Below are 15,881 nucleotides of genomic sequence, written 5' to 3'. Positions count from 1 at the left end.
GTCCTCTGCTATGATTGGAGGGGGCGGAGCCAGAGCGGTCACGGAACAACAACAATAAACACAGCCGGGCGCGCGCGCGCGCACCGCGGCCACGCACGTCCGGCAACTGCGCCGCGGCGGCGCCTGCGCACGCCTGGATCACGTGGTCACGACGGCCAATCAGCTGCCAACCAGAGCCAACCAGAGCCAATCAGAGCCCAGCAGGCCGGCTCGGCCCCGCCCCTCCGGGGGGAAGGAGCCCGTCAGGGGGCGCTGCAGGGGCGCGCGTCGTCCCCGCGGCCCCGGATTGGCTGCGCGCGGCGGGGCGGGAAGGGCGCGAAAGGCGGCGCGGGGAGCGCTGAGGGGAGACGGGCACGGCGCCGCAATGGCCTGGCCCTGACCTGACCGCCCTGGCACCGGCACCGGCCTGGCCTGGCCCTGACTTGGCACTGACCACACCGACACCGGCGCTGCCCTGGTGCTGACCGCACCGGCCTGACCCTGACCGCACCGACACCGGCACCCGCCTCAGCTCGGCACTGACCGCACCGGCCCGGACCTCACCGGCACTGCCCGGGCGCTGACCGCACCGACACCGGTGCTGCCCTGGCATTGACCGCGCCAGCCCTGCCCTGACCGCCCTGGCACCGGCACCGGCCTGGCACTGACCGCGCCTGCCCTGACCGCCCTGGCACCGGCACCGGCCTGGCACCGATCGCAGCGGCACGAGCCCTGCCCTGGCACTGCCCGCCCCGGCCCCGGCGCTGCCCGCTCTCCCTCCCCGGTCCCGGTACGCTTCTCCTCAGCCTGAGGACAGGCCTCGCTGCAGGGCCGGTCCCAGCCGGTTTCTCTTTGTTTTCAGGGTTCGCTGTGGGCTCTCGGGCTCGTGTGGGTCCGCCCTGGCTCCTTGGCATGACCTGTCTGCCCTCGGCTCTGCCCCTTTCCCAGCCAGCAAACCCCTCGCTTTCGCTGCTTTGTGCTCTTGCTGAGTTTCATCTGAATAAACCCTTTCTGGGCACTCCTTTGGGTACAAAATTCGAGGGATTTTAACTGCAAACGTTCAGAGTAAGAACCCCTCTGTACTGTAAAATGTTAATTTGATACCATGCTGCACTTGGAGCGGAGCCGTGGGAGAGGGAGCATAGTCGTGGGAGACAACAGAATTTCTTGCAGAAACAAAGCTGATAATGTTTGTGGGGTTTTTTTTCTGTAGACTATTTTTGGATGTGAAGGATGGACTTCTCAGTGATTACTATTGGACAAGTACAAAATGTGCTCTCTGCTATGCAGAAGAACTTGGAGTGCCCGATATGGTATGTTCGAGAACAATATTAGTATGGTTAATTTTTTGGAGGTGTGGTTTTTTATTCTCATTTCTTTGAAAATGCTTTGTCAGTTCTATGGCTTACCAGAAAACAAAGAGATTTGTGCTTAGAACTAAATATATTGATGTGTTGTAAGGCTCAAGTGGGAAACTGCAAGAAAAAACTTACATTTTGATCTTATGTTCTATATTTTCCTTTTCTAATAAACCCTGAATGTGTCAGTCCTCTATTCAATGAGAGGAAAAAATACATCTGATTGGATTAGGGGATTGTTTCTAAAGCTGTGTGGCTTTTGTCCCTTGTCTCTGAAAGGTAAAGGGGGTCTGTAATTCTTTAATGTTGCATTTAATGTTCATTTAATATCTCGCATTTCTTTAATGCAAACAGATGCTGAAATAGCAAAGGTTCTGTTAAAACCTCTGTGCTCTTGTTTTTGTTTCCCTCTTTGTAGCCTGGATGTGGTGCAAGAGCCTGTTTCAACAAAATGTGATCACATATTCTGCAGGTAGGTTTGAAAACTTGCAAGTGCAATGCAGTTTTTAATTTCCATATATAATGGCTTGGGGTTTATAATTTTTAATTCCATATATACCAGTTTTAATTATGTTTCTTCAGTGCTAATCCTGTGTTTATACTGTGTTTTGGTAACTTCGTGTGCAGCTACTTGAGGTGAAAATACCAATTCTGTGGAAGAGAGAACTGCAACTTTAAAAGGTGTTAAAGTTGATCAATTAACACCATAACAGGAAAGCATTCTTGATTCACTAAGTGGTGAATGTGCATAGTCACTTTTAGGGAAAATATCCTTCTCTTGTTACCATCACAAGTGTTCTTTCCTTCCAGAAAGAAATTTTTAATTTCCATATATAATGGTTTTGGGTTTATAATTTTTCATTCCATTTATACTGTTTTTTATTGCCATATATATTTCTTCAGTACTAATCATGTGTTTATGCTGTGTTTTGATAAGTTTATGTGTAGCTACTTGAGGGGAAAAACTCAATTCTGTAGAAGAGAGAACTGCAACTTTCAAATGCATCAAAGGGGATCAATTAACTCACTGTAACCCCAGAACAGGAATGCACCCTTGATTCACTTAGTGGTGAATGTGCATAGTCACTTTTAGGGAAAATATCTTTCTCTTGTTACCATCACAAGTGTTTTTTCTTTCTAGAAAGAAATTTTTAATTTCCATATAGAATGGTTTTAGGTTTATAATTTTTATTCCATTTACAGTGGTTTTTATTGCCATATAATTTCTCATTCCAATTGCAGTGGTTTTATTGCCATATAATTTTTCATTCCATTTACAGTGGTTTTTGTTGCCATATATGTTTCTTCAGTGCTAATCATGTATTTATGCTGTGTTTTGGTAACTTTATCTGTAGCTACTTGAGGAGAAAACTCAATTCTGTAGAAGAGAGAACTGCAACTTTCAAATGCATCAAAGGGGATCAATTAACTCACTGTAACCCCAGAACAGGAATGCACCCTTGATTCACTAAGTGGTGAATGTGCACAGTGACTTTTAGGGAAATTTTACCCTTCTCCTGTTACCATCACAAGTGTTTTTTCTTTCTAGATTCTGCATGTTCAAACTCATCAACAAAAAGAAAAAAGGTGTGGTGGAGTGTCCTCTGTGTAAGTCTGAAGTTACCAAGAGGTGAGGAAATCATCTTTGTGACAGGGCTGGAGGGTGAGATGTTGAGCTCTGAGGAAAGATTAACAATAGGCTTAAAATATGTTAGCACAATAGATTTATTTTTTTAATATTTTTATTTATTTTTATTTATTTATTTTTCTTCAGGAATACAAAAGAAAATGGGTTTTTTAATAAGCTGTCTATTTCTAAAGGAGTAAATGTAGTATCTTGCCTCTTTGTGAGTTTTTTCCAGGTGAACGCACCTCTCTCAACAAGTGTCTGTGCTACATTGGTGTTTAACCCTTGCAGCTGATTTCTCTCTGCTAAACCTGTATGAGAAAATGATGTGCTCACTTTTGTGATAATTTCAATTCCCACAGTAATGGTTCTTTGGGGGAATTTGATTTTCCATGGCAACAATTTCTTCCTGTCTCATCTTCCACTTTGGAGTTTTACCCCTTATCTGGTTCAGCCAAAATTCTAGAAATATTTATAGTTAGCCCGTTCTTTTGTCTTAAAATAACTGAAGTGCTGGTGTTATTTCAGAAGTCTGAAAGAAAATTCCAGATTTAAGCAACTAATTGAAGGACTGTTGGAAACTATCCATGCTTTTGAGCTTGACACTGGAGTGAAGTGTAAGTGTTGTGAATGTATGTCCCCAGTTGGTTTGGTTTTTTTTAAATAATGTTTTGACATATCATGATTATTAAAAGGCATCCCATTCTAAAATAACTTGAATTAGATCTTGGTAGATTATCTATATAACCAAAATTGGTTGAGAAAATTAGTTGGGAGGATCAAGATCTTAATTATACTTGAAGAGTGCTCAGAAAGAATAATCAGACTAAATAATTCATCAAAATTTCTTTCTTGAATAAACATATTTTAGCTGTATATACACTAAGTGCACAGAGTCTATTTCATTAATATATAATACTTGAGTCATTCTCAGTGTAAAAATATTTTTTTCTTTTTACCTAATAACATGTTTTAGTTTTAAAGAGTCATCACTTTCCTAAAACATCCACGGATGCCACTGCTGCTGAGTCCCTGTGTAAAGAAAGTTCTGTCATCCAGAGTAAGGGCTTCAGAAACAGGAGGAAAAGTGCTAAAGGAAATGGACAAGAAAAGTTCACCTTGGTAACTGCTTTTTCCCATTTTATTTTTGTGGATTGTTTAAAAATGCATTTGGAATGTATATAAGTGCATACACATAAAAGAACGAAGTAGGAGATTTGGAGCTGATCTCAGATTGTTGTTTGATCTGAGTAATTTGGACAATAATATTTGTATATTTTTGTCTTCCTGACCTACTTGAGAAGGATGTTTACATAAAATGACCTGAACTTATACATAATATTGCCGTAACACAGTCTGTTACTGAAATAGGATTGAAAACTTGTTCCACCTGCTTGTTCCATGAGGCTGTCTAGGGTTTTTACCTTTTTGGTAAAAGGGTGTCACTATAGGACACGAAAGAACACAGGCACACACTGCCGTTCTCAAGGTGAAGAGAAAAAGGGAAGTTTATTTTCTGACTCCAACATTTACAGTTTTCCAAAAGTGACAATGGATAGGAGGGTGACAGTGCCACTTCTCCAATGAGACTGGACAAACCAACAGTCCGTCATTCTCCTCCTCTATAAAAGAATGCAAAACAATGAGTTATTCACAGAAAGTGTGTGAGAAAGTTTGCTACAAAAAAGTCAACATCAGAAGGCTTAGAAAAACTTTAAAAATCAGAGCAACAAAAGGGTTTTTACCTTTTTAGGGGCAGGATCACAGCTCTGTCTTAGGATTCACAAGGCATTGCCCAGCTTGGGCTGTTTGCTGTGTGTGACTGTCCATGGCATGGTGTTTCTGTTTTCATCTGCTTAATGCTGAGTAGAATGTTGGACAATACAGAATGTAAGATCAAGCTGTTCATGATTTGATCTGTTCAGTGCATGATGCATTGTTTCTGTTGACACATTTCATCACTGCTGTCAATATGATAAATCACTTCTCTTGTGCATAGAAGCTCCCAATGCACATTGCTAAGTATTTATATCAGCACCCTGTTAAAATTTAAATAGCTATGATTTTTTTTTAATGTCCCACTGTTGTAAATAACTCTTCCTTTCTGTTTTCCTGTCAGCAGGAAGCTAGTGTGAATATTCAGCTTCCAGATGCCAAAATGTGTCACTCAAGAAACAAACCCCAGAAATCTGGTTCTCACAAGGGTACTTTTGTAGAGTTTGGTAAGATCTGTTCTAAATCCACACAAACTGATCCTATGTACAATGCTTGCAAAGTAATGAAAGGTGATTATGTTCAAAGTCTTTACAAACACTAATTTCTACTTAACAAAATTACAACAAAGAGACAAATTATGGACAATTCCAAGTTGGTTAATTAAAAGGGTTTTTTACATAATTATATAATGGCAAATAATGCTGCTGTAGTGAACCTTTGAGCCTTGGTGTACACAATCCAGAGAAGGTATTTACAGATGTGCAGAAAATTACAGCTAAAGGTACCACTGCTTTCTGAAGAGTACTAAACCTTGTCACCAGTGCTTGAGATGAGGATGAAATCTATTTGAGATATTAATATTTTTTTGCTATCTATCCTAGCTTTTCAGAATTTTATTTCATCAGGTGCTGACTGCTATGAGAAAAAAGACAAATGCCATGTATAACTTATTTTTTATGCTGTTCCTTCAAGGAAGGAATTGAGTTTGTTTCCTCACTTTTTCCATTATTGCATCTGCCAGGATCAAAGGCTCTGTGAGAGATATTTGAATATATTTCTCTGACTTCCAGCTCAAAATTCTAAATACTGGTAGCTGGTTTTTGTACAAATTTAGAAATTAGAAAGTAACTTTTAGGTGATTAACTCTTAGTTACCAGTCACTGTGTTTAAATACAGTTTGATGCTGGAGCCATATAGATGTTGTACATGGAAATCATTCTAATCAGATAAAACCAAGTTCAATTGTGAAGTATTTTATCTGCCTAAAAGTGAAAGCATCTAGCTCTAGAAAGGAGTAGGCATGTGTGTGAGATATTCAGATAACCAGTGAATCTGGCAAGTCACCTTTTCCTGAATCATTCCAAGCAGAGTAACAGATTATTTGTTTTCAGGCTCTGAATCATCTGAAGAGTTTTTTAAACAGGCAAGCAAAACTGGGTAAGTAAAGGTGATTAAGGAATTCATATTTTCTACAGACACTAGCTCAATATTCTCATTGCCTGTGTTCTAGTTTCTTAGCACAGGACTGATACCATTCTTAAGCAGACAAATGTTTTTCACCTTTGAGGGCATGAGGGTAGAATGGGGAGCTGAATTCCAACAGCTTGCCATATTTCATGCTTTAAAGCTTTTTTCTAAATGTTTTCTTGTGGACTTAGATCTTCTATAGAAAACTAGGCACTGTGCTTTAGAAAGTAAATGTTAAATTTAGGATTGCACAAGAGAATCTTTTAAAGAAATGGCCTGCTACTCTGAAGAGATCAGGTTGTGGTGTCAATTGTGCAGTTGGACTTCTCCAGAAACTATTTCAGAGAGCAAAAAGGGAAAAATAATTATCATCTTCTATTCTGTCTCTAATGGTTTTATCTGTAATGAGAGTAGATTTCCTTTCCCAACAGGTTTGAGGACAAAGGAGCAGCTCAGATTTCTTCTCAAGGAAGACTGGAAGAACTTGAGAGTGCTGAGAAAGAGAATGAAAAGTCTTGTAATGCACAGCCTGACAAGCTGTGGGCCAAAGAAATAACACTGCCAGATATCCTAGGTGTGTTGTTATTTTGGTGACAGAGGTGATTAAGCCTGAAAAAGGCCACAACATTTTTATTTCACATGACTTTTATACAAATACATGCTTCCAGTCTTGTATCATGAAGTTTTGTTAATGCCTGCAGCTAACACAAGACTGTTTCTGTAGCCTAGATACAAAATGGGGATGTTGTTACACAGGAACAGAAAGGAAGAAAAAGTCCAAAACTTAATCTCTTCTATGTGAGTTGTATTGCAGATGAAAAAGCACTGGCTAGTAATTCATGTCAAAATTAAGAAGAACATGTAATATGATCTTTCTGCCTTTCTCCAGAGGGAGATTTGTGCAGTGCAATATTCTGGTTAGGGGGGAAACAAGAGCAGGTTTTTTTAAACAAAGTAGCCATTAAGCTTGTACTTGTGCTTGTGTGTGTAAAATAGAGATTAATAATTGATTACACCTATAAATCTAACAGGTGAAGGTGATTTCTCAAAGGAATGTTTGAGCAAGAAAAGCATACAGAGCATCACTGAATGTGCCAAACCTGCCCAAGTGAAAGTGACTGAATGCCAGAGTTCTCCTTTGGATGTTCTTGCTGCAGAGCTGCTCCCAGAGCAGTGTGACAGAGCAGGGGCTGCCAGCCCCACCCTGAATGGGGACACATCATTCCTAAAGGACACAGAAGAAATGGATGAACAGCAAAGCCGGCACAACAGTGAACACCAAGAGTCTGATTTAGAAGACAGCTCAGAGAGCAGGCTGGATAAAAGCAGGAAAATGGATACTGATGTGCAAAGCATGGAAGCTGTAGCGGGGTATGAACCTGAGAATGACTCTTCCCAGGACAAGGAACCTCCTCTGGAGGAGCTACCTCAGGCAGAGACACTTCACTCTGCCACCCTGAATAAAGTCTCCAAGAAGAGACTGAAGCAGAGCATTCAGAAAGTCAATGAATGGTTTTCAAAAAGCAATGAGGTTTTGTCTTCCAGTTCTTCAGTGGATGAATCTGCTGCATCAGCTGATGTTTCAGGTGTAGGAGATCTGTGTTTATCAGATAAAGAGTCCTGTATTTCAGCAAAGACTGACTCTATGGCAGATTCCATGGAAATTGCAACAGTGGAAGGAAGAAAGAGGTGGTCAAAACAAACAGCAGAAAACATCAAAGACAAAATATTTGGCAAAACATACAAGAGAGGGAGGAAATCAAATCCCCCTTGTACCTTGAGAGACATTTTGCCTACTAGACAAAAGGAAGATGTGGCTGCTGCTAAGTGCCTGAAGGATTTCAGCAAAAGCAGACTCAAAAGGAAGAGGAAGACTGCCTGTGTCCTGCAGCCTGAGGATTTCATCAAGAAAAAAGACACAGAAAAGGCAGATGGGGACCCTCAAAGTGTTAATGGGGGACTTGGAGATGCTGAAAAGAAAAGATGTGATGAAAGTGCTGCTGTTAATGAGAGTAACCTCTCTCAGAATAGAGCAAATAATACATTACCAGAAGCTGAGGAAGGAGGAGAGTGCACGTGGAAGAAAGCCACTGAGAAGGTCACTGCCAAGCACTGTGATGGGGAACCAGAAATGTATAACTGTGATCAGAAAAGCACCAAAAAGAGAAGTTCTGCAGCAAAAAGATGCAGGCATTCTAGCAGAACCATGTGTGCTCTACAGTTAGTGGTGGACAGAGGCTCTGTTTTCCCTGATCCAGCTGAGCCACAGATTGACAGCTACCCAAGCAGTGGAGAGCCCAGGAAGGCTGATCCTGAGCAAAACCCAGTCAGACACAGCAGAAGGCTTCAGTTACTGTCTGAGGAAATGGCAAAAGAAACAAGGAAAGGAGTAAAGGGAGCCAGAAATAACAGTGGTCATGGAAGGTCTGTCTCTAGAGACCAAAGGAATGTGGCAGCTCACTCTGCTGAGTGCAGAGACCTGTGTGAGCCTCAAGATAAGCTGAGTTACAGGCCAGTCACTAATTTGGAGGGAGGTGATCTGCAAGCAAATGAAGTGCAGGTTAATCAAAAGAATTTATCTGACACTGCAGAATGTGGAAGGAGTCTGTTCAGTCCTTCACGTTTGCCTTCAAACTGTGGTTCCACTGTGCCTGATACAGGTTCTCAAGACAATGAAATACTTGGTAGCCCTCTCCTCCTACAGCTTCCTTCACTGTCTGCTGGGCAAACTGCCTCTCCCCAGACTGAGGAGGTGACTGAATCACCTACTGCTGCTCCCCCAGAATGTGAGCATGATTCAGAAGGTGTTCCAGAGGACTTCAAAGCTGAGAAGTTGCCAGTGGCTAAAAATGTTTTGGAATTGACTAAGGAAGCTGAAGACAGTGACTTGGACACACAATATCTAAGGAATATATTCAGGCATCCCAAGCGCTCCTCCTTCAGCCTTTTTCAGACTCGTGCAGTGGAGGATCCTCCTTCTGAAACCTTCCATCTATCATGTGCTGCTCAGGTAGAAAATAAGGCTAACAAGCAATTACAGCAAGAGGAGAAAGCTGATCAAAACTTGAGCAGGGTTTCTGAGAAAGAGGAGCTTAAAACCTGTGAGTGTGCACGAGTTGATCCTGTGCCTTGCTTTGCTGTCAGCACAGGAGAGCACAGGGATGGCATTTCACAGGCTGCAGAGGAAGGGACTCTGACACCAGCAAGAGCAGGAACTGCTCAGACTGAGCACAGTGGATTGCTGCAAGAGGAGCAGGGCAATGAAATGCCAGTGTCAAATGAGATAGGGACAGAAAACGAGTTGAGACAGAATCCCATTGAAAGTGATGGAAGCCAGAGTGATCAGAGTAACACAGAGGAGCACGATTCCAGACAAAATGATTTAAACACAGGCCAGGAAAACAGCTTCAGTTCAGAAAGCAATCAGGCAGGAAGGACTGAAGTTGTTGATGGCACAGGATCAATTTTACATTTCCAATCCACATCAATTTGTTCTGCAACTTGTCAGCAAAGCCCTGCTGAACTCAGCTGTGAAGTCACTAGGACAAAAAGGAGCAAAAGAGAAAGAAAACATGTAAAGGGGAATGAAGAAGAAGCAGCCCAAAGCGTTAGCCCAGCAGTGCCTGAGTGTTCAGCTGCAGAGGCTCTGGAAGAACCTCTTGGGGAGAACTGTGATCTTACAGGTTTGTCTGAAACCCCCAATGCCTTGCTGTGCTCTGACACTGACATTGAGAACAGCAGCCTATGTGAAACTGATAGGAAAGAGCAATCTGCAGTGTTTGTGAAAAGTGACGGTGCAGAGCTGCAGAGCACAAGTGCAAGCTCTAAGGCAAGGCCTCGAGGTGCTCCCAGGTCTCGCAGGCGAGTGCAGAAACTGCCATCTTCAGATGAAGAGTCCTGTGAGGATGAGGAGCTGCCATGCTTCAGGGCATTCATCTTCAGCAGATCAGCAAGCACACCTTTGCAGACTGATAAACAAATGGCTTCTGTGGTGGAGTCTGCAGGGGCAGAGTGTCCAGGGAGCCCCAGAGGGCTGCCCCTCAGTGTCAGCCACGATGGCAATGTTGAGCAGAAAGTGCCAGAAGCTGCCCTAGGTCCTGTGTGTGCTTCACCAAGCCAGGAGTCAGAATGCTCTATCAACTTATTTTCTTCCCAATCCAACATGTCTGAGGAATCACTTAATGGAGCACAAGAGCTGAACAAACATTTACCACAAGCACAGGTGGACAAACAAATGAGCAGTGTAAATGACAGTAAAGAAACTTCTCAGAATTCTAGTGGAGGGCTGAAGGAAACCAAGGATGAGAGCCAAGAAGACCCAGACAAGGGAGCAAATCTAGGTACAAACCAAGATATTTCTCTCTGCAGCTGTTTAAAATGTCCTTACAGCAAGTTTTTGGTGTGTGCATGGAAATTTTGTTCTGTATTTAAGGGGTGCTTGCTCTTCTAAAAGAATGTATCAATCCTAATCAAACAAAAACCCCTCAGTGGTTTATTTCCTGAACATTATATTCTTCCAATGTTCTTTGTTCAGAGCACAAGTGAACAGATTGGGCATTAGAGACTCTGAGGGAATTCATGTTTGAGGGAAGTGCTGGTTCTCTTACTGCCATGGGATATTTGCATTGTCTGCAAAATCCCAGCCCATCCAAGCTTTTTCCCCAGATGAAATGTTTGTTGAAATTGGCTGTAGAATTTTTTAGTGAATATTTTGCCTTTTTTATGGCCTTTGTAAATGTTCAGGACTCTTTCATCCCTGTTGAAAGAGAATTCTGTTGAAACACTGAATTCTGTTTGCTTTGTCATGTGTGTGACATGGTAGTCTTTGAAATATTCACTTAAAGGAAATCTGTCCTAATTTTAACACTTTCAAAACTTGCCACTTTAGTGCCATAATTTTTAGTTCTCTAAAACTTCCACATGCTAAGAAATTATGGATAATGTTAGTTGGTTGGTTTGTTGTTGTTTGGTGGAGTTTTTTCTTTAACCCAACGGTTTTTTTTTTCCCACCTTCTTCAAGGTGAAGCTTCTGGGTCTGACAGTGAAATAAGTATTGTGGAAGATTCCTGTGGAGCTTTCTCTCAGGGTGAAATCCTCACCACACAGGTGAGTGAGCTCATGCACTGAGTGCAGAAGCAGCTTGCATTCCAGGAGATAAGCAAGCTGTGAATACAGTGGAAAATTCCTTTCATCATAATTCTTTATCACTAAATTACTTCAAAAAAAATAACTAATGAGGAACTGTAGAGCTGCTTCTCTGCCATTATTTGTCCATCTTTTCCTCCCCTGGTGACCTTACACTGCAATGGCCACAGCTTATTGTGTGCTATAATTATGGGAGATGCTAATTAATGCATCTCCACACTTGGCCAGTGCTGGAAATGTCAGCTCCCTATATTAAAACCTTTAATGATAGGAATAGATAAGAATTTGGTGATAAGGAGCAGATTTATTACAATATGATCTTTAGAAGCAGAGACTTATCTCCTCTGTGTAAAGATTAAATCAAATAATTCCATATTAGAGCACTATAGGTGCAAGTCCCAGCAGGCAGTGTCTGATCAAAGGTGTGTCTAGCAGTTTATTTTTTGTCTGCTGTTCAAATTCTGAATGCTGCTCAGTGGCCTGACTTTATGTATTGGGTGATTTGGGCTGGGGATTCTGATAAAGAGAAGTAGAGAAATCAAACTGAGGGTTAGAGGCTTGGGATTTTTTTTTGTTTTGCTTTGAGGTTTTCTTTGTCCTGTGTGACTTTAAGGAAGGTCTTATGCCAACTCTTTCTTCAGCACTACCAGCCCTGTGGGCTTCATGTATGTCCAAAAAAAAAAAGTGAATTTAGTATTTGTGCTCTATGGGTGTATTGGGTGATTTGGGATGGGGGTTCAGCTGAGGGTTAGGGGCTTGGGGATTTTTTATTTTGTTTTGGGGTTTTCCTTTGTCCTGTGTGACTTTAAGATAACTCTTATGCCAACTCTCTCTTCAGCATTTTCAGCCCTGTGGGCTTTATGTATGTCTAAAAAAAATGTGAATTTAATTGTTGTGCTTCATGGGCGTCTTTATTGATTTGGGCTGGGGGTTCAGCTGAGGGTTAGGGGCTTGGGGATTTTTTATTTTGTTTTGGGGTTTTCCTTTGTCCTGTGTGACTTTAAGATAACTCTTATGCCAACTCTCTCTTCAGCATTTTCAGCCCTATGGGCTTTATGTGTGTCCAAAAAAAAATGAATTTAATTTCTGTGCTTGAAATGTGCCGCTGGCAGGACCCTGTTCCTCCTGTAGCCTCATGGATGGAGATACTGGGATGTGCCCAGGCTGGATGATTAATGGCCCTGGGGCTGTGGGATTTGGGTTTGTGCTGTGGTGATGGTTTTCTGTTTGCTTGGGAGCTTTTATGGGGTCAGTACAAAGAGGCTCCACACGGGGCCAGTGCTGGAGTTACAAATGAAATATTCAGTTCTGTGCAAACTGCTTCATCATGTAAAGGGTTTGGGTTTTTAAAAAGGGCTTTTGAAACCCTTTGAGCTGTTCTTATGAGGATCTGCCCATGGCATGGTTTTGATCATGTAATATAATTTTTGAGGAGGAACATAAGGAAGAATATTATGAAATGTTTTAGTCCTTTAAATGATCTTTGAGGCTTTTAGTAACTGTGGAAAATGAAGATTCAATTTAAAATTTAATAATGAACATCATGGATTGAGCTACTAGTGGATTTTGGGCAGAATTATTTTCAAATAAATTTGTGCAGGAATTGTGTTGTTTTCTGATTGATTAAACTGAAATAACATGACTGGCAAAATGAATGTGTGATTGTTTGGGTGGTTTTGCTTCTGATTCTGGATGTGTGCACTATTTGTTACAGCAAAAGCGCCACAGTCACCTTTGCAACGTGTGGCAAAAGCTTAATTCAAAACCATTTTGCTATTTGTAATTTTCAAGTGTTTGTTAAAGAAATGAATCCTGAGTTTGCTTATGTTGGCATCCTTGTGCTCCTTTGCAGCAAAAGAATGCAATGCAAAACAGCCTGAAAAAACTTCAGCAAGAAATGGCTGCACTTGAAGCAGTGCTGAAGCAGAATGGGAGCCAGAGCTGTGAGGTTTTACCTGTCCAGAAGGAACTGCCACATCCCAGTACTGAAGCAGCATCTGAAATGGATCAAACAAGAGAAGAAAATAACAGGTCAGTAGTTTTGTTTGGAGTTTTGGGGGTTTATTTCTTAATTTTTATTTAAAAACAAAAATCTTAAGTGTCTCTGAGCTTCTGGGAAATTACAATAATTTCACTGTTGCTATGTTTTTCTGATGCTTAAAAGAGTGAAAAGGGTATTAAAATCAGTTTCCCTCTCTCAAGGTCTCCAGAATTGTTGCTTTCAGCTTCTAAATCCTCTTTAAGGAAGAGATCAGATCTGGAGAAAGGCCCTGAGTGTTACAGTGCTCTGAAGAACAAAACTCCCTCTGAAAAGACAAAACCTGTGCAGGAGGCAGTGCAGGAACCCAGGCAGTGCCAGCCTGAAGCAGGTAACATTGAAGAGAAAAACCCAGTGCTTTTGGATTTCTGGTGCTTTTCTCCTGTTCTTTTCATGTTTTATATATCAGCAAGATACAACTTTTTCCTGTAAATCCATGATTTGAATTTATATGTTCCTGATCATTTGAAAAAGGTGTTGCTGCTTTGGTAGCCCAGCTGTGTGGCTGCCCATCAAATGGGGTGTGACAGCTTTCTGACACTAACAGGAGTTTTTCTGTCTCACTTCTAAATTCAGACAATTTGACAAACATGCTGCTCAAAGTTCCACAGGTATTCTAGTGTCTTGTCTATAGATCAGGAAAAAGTTATGTTGGAGGCAAAGATGAAGTAATAAACACAAAAGGAGAGGAAATAACTGCAGAATTTAAACCTAAAAGAAAGAGCAACAACCTTCTGCCATGACTACAAGAAAAATGCAGTTTTCTTAAGGAGTAATTTCTTGTTTCCTTCAGAAAATGCAGAGGAGCAGAAACCTGAGAGCAGACCAAAGAGTGCATCTGTCTCATCAGATCTTTTTGGAAGTGAGACCCAGAGCCCAGATAACTCTTCCTCCTCTGTGAGGCTTTTTACCCCTCAAACTGCTGAAGCCACAGCTGGGCCTGTCATGGCTCAGAACACTGAGAAAAGCTGTGGCCCAGGACACAAATTGAAGAGCAGTGAATGTTTTCCTGTGCCTCTTCTGCACAATTCAACTGGGAAAGAAAAAGCTACAAATCCAGTGGGGACCAAGAGGAAAAAAATGTCCATTGTGGTCTCAGGTCTGAATCACAGTGAGCATGTAAGTGGATTTCAGAATTTGGAGATCAGTAGTTAATAATTCCCGATTACCACTAAAATCCTCAATAGAGAGATCTCTAAGTGTGATAAAACTGATCTTGCAGGAATTGCAGTCAGACTTTATCACTCCTGAAGCTGGGAGGATGCTGCCTGTAATGGCTCTGTTAGGCTCAGTGAGATTTGAACTTGTTAAACAATCCCTGATGTCTGGGAGGGAAATAAAGGATTGCAAAGCCTTGTAGAAAGCCTTGGGGCTGAGGAGGGGCTGGGGGTGTTTGGTCCAGTCAGTGTTCTCAGATGATGCTGCCTCACCCAATTTCTGATCCATAGAGAGCATTTTGCAAGTAGGAATTCTGAGTTGCTAATAAACCTGGTTTTGCACTCGGTTTCCAGAAGGATTTGGCTTTTAGGTGATAAAACACACACCAAGAGCTCTGCATTACTTTAGTCTGTTGAATGGTGCCAAAACTAAAAGTATTTTCTGTGTGCCAGCACATAAAACTGGCACTTTAAAGTAACTATGCTCTTACATTATGCTCCTAAAAACTGGGGCTGTTGTGGGGGTTAAAACTGTTGCTAACTATTATTTTCTTAACCACTTTTCAGTTGGTGGTCCAGAAGTTTGTGAAAAAAACTCAGAGCACTTTATCTAATCAGATTACTGAAGGAACAACCCATGTCATCATGAGAACAGGTTTGTTGGGAGCTGGGGGACCAAATCCTCTCTTGACAGACCACACAGAATTTTACCTTCAGTTTAAACAACAAGCAGACAGCTCAGTAATACATTTAATAAGTTTGAGGAAAAGGTATTGATTGTTTTCTCTACTGCAAGTTTTTTGTTTAACCTTGTGAGTTTTCTCATTGTGTTTCAGAGGAAAAGTGTGAGGGCATGTTTTCCCTTGTGTAATTCAAAGTTAATGTTACTTGCTGTTTGTTTCTTCAGCTCTTTGCTCACAGTGTTCAGGTGTTGACAGCACACTAGTGTGAAGTAGTTCAGAACCAACCAAAAAGAAACAAAGATAGTTCCCGAAGAAATCATGCTTTTCTTGCCTCTTATCTTTATAGAATAATTTTAAAAGGGTTCACAATACATGTGAATAATTTCTGCTCATTTCCTTCAGTTTAGTAGGATGACAGTGGATTTTTGGAACCTTTGTATAGTTGTGATGTTTTGTTGCTGCACTTATCTCTATGTAAAAGCAAACATCTTTGCTACCCTGAGCTGTGGTTTTTTGCTAGTGTGTCACTGACATTTTTTATGAAAAATCCTTTCCTTAGGATTTTTCCTCCTGAGAAGCTGAGAGGCCTCAGGAACAAAATGCAAACAATTCTTATCTGCTGCTGTGGGTGCAGCAGGTGGATCTGGGATTGGTCTCTGTGGTTGTTTCTAATCAATGGCCAATCCCAGCCCAGCTGTCCAGACTGTCTCA

At 41.6% G+C, this 15,881-nt stretch overlaps 1 protein-coding gene and 1 long non-coding RNA gene across 4 annotated transcripts in view; one reads left to right on the top strand and one right to left on the bottom strand.

Moving 5' to 3' along the window:
• The first annotated feature begins 281 nt into the window (after positions 1 to 281).
• The window catches only part of BRCA1 (BRCA1 DNA repair associated), a 21,603-nt gene continuing 6,003 nt past the window's right edge, over positions 282 to 15,881 (top strand). For 2 of the 3 annotated variants that reach the window (XM_030230925.2, XM_030230927.2), the window contains exons 1-14: positions 1,204 to 1,292; positions 1,756 to 1,809; positions 2,887 to 2,967; positions 3,493 to 3,581; positions 3,941 to 4,086; positions 5,087 to 5,186; positions 6,072 to 6,117; positions 6,579 to 6,721; positions 7,179 to 10,487; positions 11,168 to 11,253; positions 13,145 to 13,323; positions 13,495 to 13,661; positions 14,124 to 14,449; positions 15,055 to 15,142. In XM_030230925.2, the coding sequence (XP_030086785.2) occupies positions 1,213 to 1,292; positions 1,756 to 1,809; positions 2,887 to 2,967; positions 3,493 to 3,581; positions 3,941 to 4,086; positions 5,087 to 5,186; positions 6,072 to 6,117; positions 6,579 to 6,721; positions 7,179 to 10,487; positions 11,168 to 11,253; positions 13,145 to 13,323; positions 13,495 to 13,661; positions 14,124 to 14,449; positions 15,055 to 15,142 (4,894 nt within the window). In that variant the 5' untranslated portion in view covers positions 1,204 to 1,212. Of the gene's footprint in view, positions 770 to 1,192; positions 1,293 to 1,755; positions 1,810 to 2,886; positions 2,968 to 3,492; positions 3,582 to 3,940; positions 4,087 to 5,083; positions 5,187 to 6,071; positions 6,118 to 6,578; positions 6,722 to 7,178; positions 10,488 to 11,167; positions 11,254 to 13,144; positions 13,324 to 13,494; positions 13,662 to 14,123; positions 14,450 to 15,054; positions 15,143 to 15,881 lie in introns of those variants that run through there. The other variant, XM_009096489.4, reaches the window with a different exon arrangement.
• LOC108963021 (uncharacterized) overlaps positions 4,128 to 15,881 on the bottom strand; it is a 24,621-nt gene continuing 12,867 nt past the window's right edge. The window contains exons 2-4 of the long non-coding RNA XR_001991748.3: positions 13,248 to 13,289; positions 4,710 to 4,826; positions 4,128 to 4,586 (exon numbers count right to left, since the gene is read on the bottom strand). This is a non-coding gene — a long non-coding RNA (uncharacterized LOC108963021). The remainder of the gene's footprint in view (positions 4,587 to 4,709; positions 4,827 to 13,247; positions 13,290 to 15,881) is intronic.

This window comes from Serinus canaria, chromosome 27, assembly GCF_022539315.1.
Source record: "Serinus canaria isolate serCan28SL12 chromosome 27, serCan2020, whole genome shotgun sequence".
Lineage (NCBI taxonomy): Eukaryota > Metazoa > Chordata > Aves > Passeriformes > Fringillidae > Serinus > Serinus canaria.
This window is presented reverse-complemented; position numbering and strand designations above follow the sequence as displayed.